Genomic DNA, 12025 nt, shown 5'->3' with positions numbered 1-12025 from the left:
TTGGCAAGTGGGAGGCTTTTAAAAGCAAGATAACGAGAAATTAAGATTTGCACATCCCCGTTAAGAGTGAAAGGCAAGGCTGGCAGGAGTAGGGAATCCTGGATGACAAGGGACACCAAGGCTCTGGTCAGGAGAAAGGAGGCATGGAATAGTTGACAGAGAATAGTGTGATAAACAAATAACAGCCAGTGAGTGGCAGTTCTGTGGGGGGGGAAACACCTTGTTAATGAGAGAGGTCAGAGGAGAATGGCCAGACTGGTTCAAGCTGACAGGAAGGAGTTAGTAACTCAGATAACCATGTGTTCAGAAGAGCATCACTAAATGTGAACCTTGAAGTGGATGGGCTACAGCAGCAAAAAACTACACTGGATTTCACTCCTGTACCTAATACAGTGGTCACTGAGTGTAAGTAAAACAAAGTTCTTGAACTGGCAGGACTTGAACCAACATTCCTTGAAGCACTGATTCCTTTCAAAAAGACAAAACATTCTTCCATTAATTCACCTGAAATTTCAATGAAGTTCAGCCCACTCACATTTATTATACTAACCTGAATGTGTACGCATGTGCCTGGTCAGATGAGTTTTCTGAGAACTGGAGTAAGGACATTGTGGGCATTTGTAAGGCCGTTCACCTGTAAAGAAACACACAATTAAATAGAGAATGCTACTGTAGTTTGGAGGTTGAAAACTTTACATTGGGTTACTCAAACTGTGCTCCAGGAACCTCACCCAATCTGGTCTTTAGTAGCAACTGGATATTTGCCATAGTTCTCACTTTGTTGTATATATCTTGGAGATGGAAAAGGTTGGTTACAATTACTGTGATAAACGAATCCTCAACTAAGCTCATAAAAAAAATTAACAAGAACAAAGATTTAAGGTTTCCAGAAGTCTCTGCAATGGACCTACAAAGCCCCGCAACAAAAAGGAAAGCTAAAATATCTGTTTACACAGAATCTTCTGAAGCACAAGCTCATTGTTTCATCAATCCAGTGTCATCACTAAGCTTTGTGTAACACATTCCAATATCACAATAGCCAGTTTAAAAATAATCAAAATATAGGTTCCTACCTCTTCGACATAGGATGCTTTGAAAACTGCGTACCTGCAATCTGCGCTGAAGTGTAGGGTACAAAACCTCAGGATTCCCTACATTAACTACCAGCTACAGTATATACTGTACTTACAGGTTTTAGTCACTTTCATGATACAGGATATGCAGAAGCAATTTTCACAATGAGAAATTCTACGAACAGCATTATGATAATAACCAAATATTCTGCTCTCAATGACAACATAGTATTAAATAACACAGGTCAGGGTATTTTTAATATTTTTTACTCAAAATAATGTATTAAATCTGGTTTAAAAGAAGCATACTGTAAATATATTCCAACTGAATTAATTCTTTTTAATGTTTCCATCACTTTCGCCATGACTAGTCACACTCACTTTTTCCATAAAATTTAGCAACACATATCCTAACCCCAAAAAAAATCTACTAAGGATAAAATAAAACCTGACCAATGCTAGTACAATGCTCTGATACATTTCTACTAAAGCTAGAAAGAACTTTATCATGCAGAGCACAGGTGCCATATTAGATTTTGAATTATTTAAAATAACTTCCTAGAGAGTCTCAAATAATCTCTTTCTGGCAGATCAGATTCCCAGAGAAAAGGACCTTCAACTGCCTGGAGAAAAGGTAGAACTAGTTTCCCTTCCATTTCAGCTTTCACATGCAGTCAGGAGATAGGCACAGCCATATTTAGTGGAAAATTATGAACAGGTTTCCAATTCCCAACTCAAAAGTTCAAATTTTTTAAATCAAAGTATGTGCACCACATACAACCAGGAGATTCATTTCCATGCAGGCAGTCACTAAACAAAGAAAAACACAACAGAATCCACAAAAAAAACCCACACACAAGACAGACCAACAAATCTCTAATGTACAAAAGGACAAACCATGTAAATAGTAAAAAAAATTGAACAAATACACAGAATGCTAGCTGCAGAGTTCCCGAAAGTCCACAGCTGCACCTTTTCCTTCTCTTGACCCGCCAGATTCTTCCTTTACTCTACTTTTCGTTCACTATGGAGTTACCCCTCCATCCCATTGACTGCAACCTCTTATACTGTTCCAAAGAAGCATCACCGTTTTCTATTTTCATTTATGTCAGTGAAAATAGGAAGAGAAAGGTTTCAGTGTTGTTGGAACAACCTGCTTCAGATGACCATTATTTGGTTTGAGGAGACTAAGCGTAAAGGTACAGTGCACAATTAATGGCAGATTCCTTTAACAATGATGGTGTACAGAGGAATCTAGGGCCCCAAGTCCTCAGTCCCTGAAAATGGCTGCAGAGGTTGATAGGGTGGTAACAAAGGCATATGGCATGCTAGCCTTTGGGAACATGAAATTAAAGAGGTTAGACAAACTTGGGTTGTTTTCTCTGGGGCACCAGAGGCTGAGGGGAGATCTGATAGAGGTTTATGAGACTATGGTAGAATAGACACCTGGTAGCTTTTTGCTGGGGTCATAATGTCTAACACTAGAAAGTGTTTATTTAAGGTGGGGTTGGGGAGGGGATGGGTGTTTAGTTTTTACACAGTGGGTGCCTGGAATATGCTGCCAGGGGCAGTAGTGGAAACAAATATGATAGATTTATTAGGCTCTTTGATAGGCACATGAATGTGCAAAATATTGGGGGAATATGAGCATTGCTCTACTTCCTTCGAAGTTTGTGAAGATTCGGCATGCCATCTAAAACTTCAACAAACTTCTATAGATGCGTGGTGGAGAGTAAATTGACTGGCTAGAACATGACCTGGTATAGAAACACCAATGCCCCCGAACAGAAAATCCCACAAAAGTAGTGGAAATGGCCCAGTCCATCACGGGTAAAGCCCTCCCACCATTGAGCACATCTACACAGAGCATGGTCATAGGAAAGCAGCATCTATTATCACACACCCCCACCATCCAGGCCATGTTCTCTTCCTGCTGCTGCCATCAGGAAGGTGGTAAAAGATCCTCAGGACCTACACCACCAGGTTTCAAGAACAGTTATTACCTCTCAATCATCAGGCTCTTAAACCAGCGTGGATAGCTTCACTCACCCCATCAATGAACTGTTTCCACAACTCACTTCAAAGACTCATCATCACATGTTCTCGATACTTATTGCTTATTATTTTATCTCTTTTTGTATTTATTTTATATTGGGACAGTCTTTCATTGATTCTATTGTGTTTTTTGTATTTACTGTTGAATCCTCATATGAAAATGAATCTCAGGGTTCAATATTTTGACATATATGTGCTTTGGGTAATGGGGGACTTTGCTCACACAGAAGAGATTAATTTAGTTGGGCCTTTAATTAGCTATTCTGGTACTGTACTATGTCCCAAACCACTGGAGTACAAAGACAAATTATAGGAGCTATAGGACAGGCAATGTAAAGACTGGTTCAGCAGGTAGACTTTAAGAAAATTGCAACATGGTACAGGATGTTTTGGAGGTCTGATGTGGGGTGAAGGGGCTAAGCAAAACAAACAGTGTTGGTGGGAGAGCCCAGTGCTTGAGAAATAAGATTTCACTGAGAGCTGTGGGGCTGGAGATCAGTCACTTGCAGTAAACACTAACACTGTCACTTTGATAGACCAGAAGGTAATGAAGGCTAACAAGCAATTTTGTGGGAGATTAACAATTCTAGTTATTGCAGGCAATGTTTATAGCAGTTGCATTGAGCATACACCTATAACGGATAGCCACCCCAACTGTAAAAGCTAAACCATGCTAAAACAGTCATTCTGTAACCAAATTATACTGGAGCAGGCTACTCTTAAAGCATTCTTGAATTTCTTCAGCCTCACAGGGGAGGGGCAGAAAATGTTACAGTTTTGTCCACATGACTTGGCAATCAATCCTTTCCACAGTTAAACCATCAGCAAGCGAAACAGGAAAGAGTATAAAGCAACAAATATTTTGAAGAGGTTGAGGCTGTCAGTCCTGTATAGCAACAAAATTCAGTGACAAGGTATCGGGGAGAAGGCACTAAATCCTAATGAACAGTTATATAGAGAGTTATTCTTTGATACCAATTAAATTGTTATTATTGAGTCATGAATCCGAATATGGAGTGGCTTGGTAGCATAGTGGTTAGCACAATGCTTTACAGTAGAGGCGACCCAGCTTCAATTCCCACCATTGCCTATGGGGAGTTTTATGTTCTCCCTGTGAACACTTAGGTTTCCTCTGGAAGCTATGTTTTCCTCCCACGTTGCAAAGATGTATCAGTTGATAGGTTAATTGGCCATTGTAAATTCTCCTGTGATTAGGATAACGACTAAATCAGGTTGCTGGGCGGTATAGCCTGAAGGGGTGGAAGGGCCTATTCTGCACTATAGCTCAATAAAATAAATAAATCACTGACAGCCAATTATTCCACATGACTGAAATATTACATTGGGTGTGAACAAATGAACAATGGCATGCATCTCTGCAGAAAGTTAATATATAATGATCAGAAATAGGGACTTCGGCTAATATTATCTTTGCTGAAGATATCAATAGCAATTGTATCATTTCCTACCTCTTAAAATCGGTTAACAAGAATTAAGGGATTGAATACGAGTTTAAAGTAATCAAAAATAAACAGATAAATTACTACCATCTATGCATTGTTAGTGTTGCTCATTCCACTTCTACCGTTGATTGAAAACTGGCTCAGCTATAAGGAGAATACACAAGTCAATTGCGTGATAAGCATTGGTATTGATATTTCATGATTTTTCTCCGATTAATCAGTATATGCAAAAGTGTGAAGATTCCAATCATTATGGACAAGAACAAATAGAGAGAACTAGATGGCTGATAAGATAGAGGGCTATTGATTTAGAAAACTCATTTCCTAATTCAAGACATCCATCAAAAACCTAATACATAGATCAAAGAGGCAACCGACTACAGAATCTATAGAATCTGGAACAAATAAAATAAGACCATAAGACATAGGAGCAGAATTATGCCATTTGGCCCATCAAGTCTACTTTATTATCCCTCGCAACCTAATTCTCTCACCCTCTCCCCATAACCTTTGACGCCCTGACTAATCAAGAATCTCCATTTTAAAAATACCAAATGACATGGCCGCCACAGCAGTCTGTGTCAATGAATTCCACAGATTCACCATCTTCTGGATAAAGAAATCCTTCTTCACCCCAGTTCCAAATAGATAATCCTCTCTTTTGACTGTGCCCTCTGGACCAACTTCCCCACTATATGAAACATCCTTCCCACATTCACTCTGTCTAGACCTTTCAATCACCGATAGCTTTCAATGAGAACCATTCTTCTAGATTTCAAAGAGTACAAACCCAGAGCCATCAAACGCTCATCACAGGTTAATCCTTTCATTCCTGGAATCATTCTCATGAACCTCCTCTGGAGCCTCTCCAATGCCAGCATATCTTCAAAAAGTTCAAAGGTTCATTTAACATCAAAGTATAAAACTTGAAATCTTTCTTCTCCGAGTAGCCATGAAACCAAGGAAAAAAACCAGCAACATGATCATCAACCCCCAAATCCCCCCTCCCCACACAAAAACAAATAAAAACAGAACAGGCACATCAACCCCCAAAACACCCTCCATGCACAAGAAACAAGAAAGATCAGGAGAAAAGTACAGAATATAAAATAGATAAGGGGCCCAAAACTGCTTACAATACTGCTAGTGTGGTCTGATCAATGCCTTATAAAGCCTCTATATTACATCCCTGCTCTTATATTCTAGTCTTCTCAAAATGAACGATAACATTGCATTTACCTTCCTTAACACCGATTCAACCTGCAAGGTAACCTTCAAGGAATCCTGCACAAGGACCTCCAAGTCCCTCTGTACCTCTGATTTCTGAATTTTCTCCCCGTTTACAAAACAGTCTGCTTTCATTCCCTTTACCAAAGTGCAAGACCAAACACTTCTTTGCCCATTCTTCTAATATGTCTAAGTTCTTTTGCAGGCTCCCTGCTTCCTCAACACTACCTACCTCTCCACCTATCTTCATATTTTCCGCAAACATGGCTACAGAGCCATCAATTCCATCATCCAAATCATTTACATATAATATGAAAGGAAGCAGTCCTGACACCGACTCCTATGGAACACCACTAGTCAAAAATAATCTGCCGGAGCAACTCAGTGAATTGAGCAGAATCTGTAAGGGGAAAAAGGGTTTGTCTTAGAGCTAAACCCACTATTTATGTAGATTACATCATGCTGCACAATGAAAAAACACTTTTAATATTTATTTCTTGGTCTTTTCTGATTCAGCAGAAAGAGGTATCTGCAAACTAAGGAGGTACTGTACATGTACTAAAGGTCATAAAAAAGTACTTAATTCATTATATAAAAAAAAAGAAGAAAAAATGAGTAAAGTAAAAGAGACAAGAATATTTATCAAGAAATCACTAAGCCACTCCACACAATATACAGCCAGAGGGAACTGCAAGATGCCTGAAAGCTTTTCCAATGTCTCTCTTTTTCATAAACACAAAATACTCTGCAGGTGCTGGAAATTCAGAGCAACACACACTAAATGCCAGGGGAACTCAGCAGGATAGGCAGCATCTATGATGAGGAATAAATAGTCAATCAGGCCAAGACCCTTCATCCATTGCTGTGGACTAGTTGCCTTGTACTTTCTCAAAACATCCCCATATTACAGGCTGATACCATTTTGTCCTAGACTTCCATTTTGTGTTACATACTTCAGCACATACCAAGGAAGACTCAAATTTAACTCTTTCCTTACATGCTGACATACCCTTCTCCCAATTTCTCCATTTCTACCACATCTGCTCTACCAATAAGTCCTTCCATTCCAGATCTGAAATATCATTGTTCATGAAATGCAGCTTCCCTTCTGTGTAGGGTGATGGAACATCCTGTCACATTTTCTGTTTCTCAGACTTGTTTTCACACCCCTCTCTTCCAAACAGAAGACAGAGTTCCCCTGGTCTTCACCTTTCTCCCTACCAGCCTCCTCATCCAGCATAACCATCACCCCTCATCACTTCCACCAGTAGCAACAAGATCCCACCAATAGCCACACCTTATCCTCCCTACCTTGTGAAGAGTCAAGGTAGGTTATTTGCCTCAGGCTTTTTTGGCTGAAAATGCTTACAAATTTTTTAGCTGTATCACTTGTACAAAGTGCTATATTCTTCAATGTTTAAGCTGAAGATGTGTTCCTTGAGCTGATCTCTCCTGTAAACTGATTCCACAGGATTTAAACAAGTTACCCCTCATTAGGGTTGTGGTGGTGGTAGTTACTCATACCTTTGCTGTTCTGCCCTCCAATTAGCCATTTCCAATCTTGGAAAGAGGTGTTAGTTGTCCACTCTAGCAATGCCCCTTATCATCTTCCTAGCTCATTCAACCTTTCCTCAAAGCCATATTTTCTATTCCAGACAGCATATTGTAAATCTGCTCTGCACTTGCACTAAAGTTTCCACAGCCTTCCTATATGAGGTGACCAGAACTGAACACAATACTCCAAATCATGGTTTAAGAAGAGTTCTAGAGTCTGCAACATTACTTCACAGTTCCTGAACTCAATCCCCCGATTAGAAACATAGAACGAAATATAGAAAACCTACAGCACACTACAGGTCCTTCAGCCCACAATGCTGTGCCGAACATGTACTTACTTTAGGAACTACCTAGGGTTACCCATAGCCCTCTATTTTTCTAAGCTCCATGTACCTATCCAAGAGTCTCTTAAAAGACCCTATTGTATCCGCCTCCACCACCATCGCCAGCAGCCCATTCCACACACTCACCACTCTCTGCGTAAAAAACTTACCCGACATCTCCTTTGTACCTACTTCCAAGCACCTTAAAACTGTGCCCTCTCATGTTAACCATTTCAGCCCTGGGAAAAAGCCTCCGACTATCCACACGATTAATGCCTCTCATCATCTTATACACCTCTATCAAGTCACCTCTCATCTTCCATTGCTCTAAGGAGAAAAGGCCAAGTTCACTCAACCTATTCTCATAAAGCAGGCTCCCCAATCCAGGCAACATCCTTGTAAATCTCCTCTGCACCCTTTCTACAGTTTTCACAGTCTTCCTATAGTGAGGTGACCAGAACTGAGCACAGTACTCCAAGTGGGGTCTGACCAGGGTCCTGTATAGCTATAACATTACCTCTAGGCTTTTGAACTCAGTCCCACAGATGATGAAGGCCAATACACCATATGCTTTCTTAACCACACAGTCAACCTGCGCAGCAGCTTTGAGTGTTCTATGGACTTGGACCCCAAGATCCCTCTGATCCTCCACACTGCCAAGAGTCTTATCATTAATATTATATTCTGCCATTATATTTAACCTACCAAAATGAACCACCTCACATTTATCTGGGTTAAACTCTAATCTACCACTTCTGAAAGTTAATACATCATACACCTTCATAACCACCCTATCAACTTGCAGGACAATTTTAAGGGACCTATGGACGTGGACCCCCAAGAATCTTCTGTTCCTCCACACCATTTTGAATCCTGTACTCTGCCTTTGTTTGACTTTGGATATGTATCACTTCATACTTTTCTGGATTGAACTGCATCTGCCACTGCTCAGCCCAGCTCTGTATGCTGTCAATGTTCTGTTGTAACCCACATCAACTTTCATACTATTCACAGCACCAAGGGGGAACGCTTGCTTGACTGTGAGTGAGGTACTTTGCTTCAGTATTTGCCAAGGAAAAGGATAGGGAGGATCAGCAGATCAGTGCTTTGTATAAATAAGTTAGGGTGTTTAGAGGTCAAGGAGAAGGACGTGTTGGGCCTCCAAATGAGTATTAAGGTGGTGAAGTCTCCAGGGCCTGGTGAGGTTTACCCCAGGTTATTGAAGGAGGCAAGAGATGAGATTGCTCGGCCCTTGGGCAGTATCTCTGTGTCCACTCTAGCCACAGGCAAGGGGCTAATGTTGTACTTCCATTTAAGAAGGAAGCAAGGGAAAATCCTGGGAACTATAGACCGGTGAGTCTCATGCCAGTTGTAGGGAAATTGCTGGAGAAAATTCTTAGGGATAGGATATAAGAGTACCTGGAAACCCATGGTCTAATTAGGGACAGCCAGTGCAGCTTTGTGGATGCAGGTCATGCCCTAGAAACTCCACTGAGTTTTTTGGCAAGGTGACGAGAGAGATTGGCAAGGGTAGGGCAATGGATGTTGTCTACATGGATTTCAGTAAGGTGCCTCATGGAAATCTAATCCAGAAGATTAAGATGCATGGGATCCATGGTGACTTGGCTGCTTAGATTCAGAACTGGCTTGCGCATAGAAGACAGTGTGTAGTGGTTGAAGGGATTTATTTGAGCTGGAGGTCTGTAATTAGAGGAGTTCTGCAGGGATCTGTGCTAGGAGCTCTGCTGCTTGTGATGAATATAAATGACCTGGATGAAAATGTATAAGGGTAGGTTAGTAAATTTGCAGATGATACCACGATTGGTGGAGCTGTGGATAGTGTAGAAGACTGGCAAAGAATACAGCACGTTATAGACAAGTTGCACATATGGGCTAAGAAATGGTTGATGGAGTTTAACCCAGATGTGAGGTGTTAAGGCTGATTTATACTTCTGCGTTAACTCGACACTGTAGGTACGGTGTTACCGCGGACCCTACACAGAGCCTATGCGGATCCCTACGTTGTAGCCTGACGCGCACCTCTCCCAAAACGTAACTACGCGTCGCAGCAACGCAGACCGCAACAACTGTGATTGGTCAGCCTGGTAGCATCGCATTTCCTCCCACGCTGCAATAGCTTCCCATTGGGCGACTGAAGGGCAGGGAAGGAACTCTGGCTGCAATGCTTTCCATAAAGCTTTACAGACCTCCAAAATTATGGAGGACACATTTCGCTTTTATGAAAAAAGACACTCGCTTTAAACTTGTTTACCCCGAGAAAGACTACCATAACCATGAAGCCTTGCGCGGGCAGGTGTGTGCGCATGCGCGATGTGCTCGAATTGCAGAGCGACACAGACACACCAACGCACAAGTATAAATGCTCACAACGCGCATAGGCCACTTGCGTAGCTTGCGGCATCAAGTTGACACAGAAGTATAAATCAGCCTTTAAACCTCGGTAGGGCAAATGCAAGGAGACAATATACTGTTGAGGGCAAGGCAGACCTTGGGATCAAAGTACATGCTCCCTGAAACACACACAAAATGCTGGAGGGACTCAGCAGGCCAGGCAGCATCTATGGGAAAAAGCAGAGTCAACATTTCGGGCCAAGACTCTTCATCATGACCGGAGAAAAAAAAAAGATGAGGAGTCAACATCAGAAAGTGGAAGGAGGGGAAGAAAAAACACATGGTGATTGGTGAAACTGGGGGTGGGGGATGGAGTGAAGTAAAGAGCTGAGAAGTTGATTGGTGAAAAATACAGGGCTGCAGAAGGGTGAATCTAATCAGAGAGGGCAGAAGGCCATGGATGAAAGAACAGGGAAGAGGAGCACCAAAGGGAGGTGATGCACAGGTAAGGAGACAAGGTGAGAGATGGAAATGGGAATGGAGAATGGTAAGAGCAGGGATTATCAGAAGTTTGAGAAATCGATGTTCATGCCATCAGGTTGGAGGCTACCCAGATGAAATATAAGGTGCTGCTCCTCCAACCTGAGTGTGGCCTCATCGTTATAGTAGAGGAGGCCATAGACTGACATGTTGGAATGAAAATGGGAAGTGGAATCGAAGGGTGGCCACTGGAAGATCCCGCTTTTTTTGGTAGACGGAGCACTCTCCCAATCTACATCAGGTCTCACCAATATACAGGAGGCCACACTGGAAGCACCAGATACAGTAGGTGACCCCAAAAGGCTTACAGGTGAAATACTGCCTGACCTGGAAGGACTGTTTGGGGGCCTGAATGGTAGTGAGGGAGGAGGTGTAGGGAAGGTGTAGCTCTTGTTCCGCTTGCAAGGGTAAGTGCCAGGAGGGAGATCAGTGAGGGGTGGGGAGAGAACGAATGGACAAGGGACTCCCGTAGGGAGCAACCCCTGTGGAAAACAGAAAGTGAGGGGGGAACGGAAAGATGCACTCGGTGATGGGTTCCTGATGGAGATGGCAAATGTTATGGAGAATTATGTGCTGAACCCGGAGGCTAGTGGAGTCCTGAAAATTCTTTGAAACTTCTGCCACCTCCAATGGGATCCCATCACCAAGCACGCTTCACTCTCTCCCACCCTCACACACACACACACACACACACACTTTCTGCTTTCCACAGGGATTGCTCCCTATGCGACTCCCTTGCCCATTCACCCTTCCCCACTGATCTCCCTTCTGGCACATCCTTGCAATCAGAACAAGTGCTACACCTGCCCCTACACCTCACCCCTCACTATCATTCAAGGCCCTAAACAGTCCTTCCAGGTAAGGCGACACTTCACCTGTGTGTCTGTTGGAATCATCTACTGTATCCAGTGGTTCTGGTGTGGTTTCCTGTATATCGGTGAGACCCTTTGTAGATTGGGAGACTGCTTTGCCAAGCAACTACGCTCCATCCACCAGAAAAAAAACGGGATCTCTCAGTGGCCACCCACTTTAATTTCACTTCTCCTTCCCATTACAACATGTCAGTCCATGGTCTCACTCAAGTTGGAGGAGCAACACATTATGTTCCCTCTGGGTAGCCTCCAACCTGATGGCATGAACATCAATTTCTCAAACTACTGGTAATGCCTCCCCCCCTTCACCATCCCCATTCTCTTTTCCTCATCACACCTTATTTCCATTCCTGCCTATCACCTCCCTCTAGTGTTCCTCCCCCTTTTCTTTCTTCCATGGCCTTTTGAATTCTCCTATCAGATGTCCCCTTCTCCAGCCCTGCATCTCTTTCACCAATCAACTTCCCAGCTCTTTACTTCACCCCTCCCCACCACCCAGTTTCACCTATCACCTTGTGTTTCTGTCTCCCTCCCACCCCCTTTCTAACTCTCTCATCTTTTTC

The 12025-nt window shown here is 42.5% G+C and overlaps 1 protein-coding gene across 1 annotated transcript in view; it reads right to left on the bottom strand.

Annotated features, from left to right (window-relative positions):
- rest (RE1-silencing transcription factor) overlaps positions 1-12025 on the bottom strand; it is a 48116-nt gene that overhangs the window by 20185 nt on the left and 15906 nt on the right. The window contains exon 3 of the mRNA XM_072281881.1: positions 551-634. Coding sequence (XP_072137982.1) covers positions 551-634 — 84 coding nt within the window. The remainder of the gene's footprint in view (positions 1-550; positions 635-12025) is intronic.

The sequence above is a fragment of the Mobula birostris genome, chromosome 17, assembly GCF_030028105.1.
Source record: "Mobula birostris isolate sMobBir1 chromosome 17, sMobBir1.hap1, whole genome shotgun sequence".
NCBI lineage: Eukaryota > Metazoa > Chordata > Chondrichthyes > Myliobatiformes > Myliobatidae > Mobula > Mobula birostris.
This window is presented reverse-complemented; position numbering and strand designations above follow the sequence as displayed.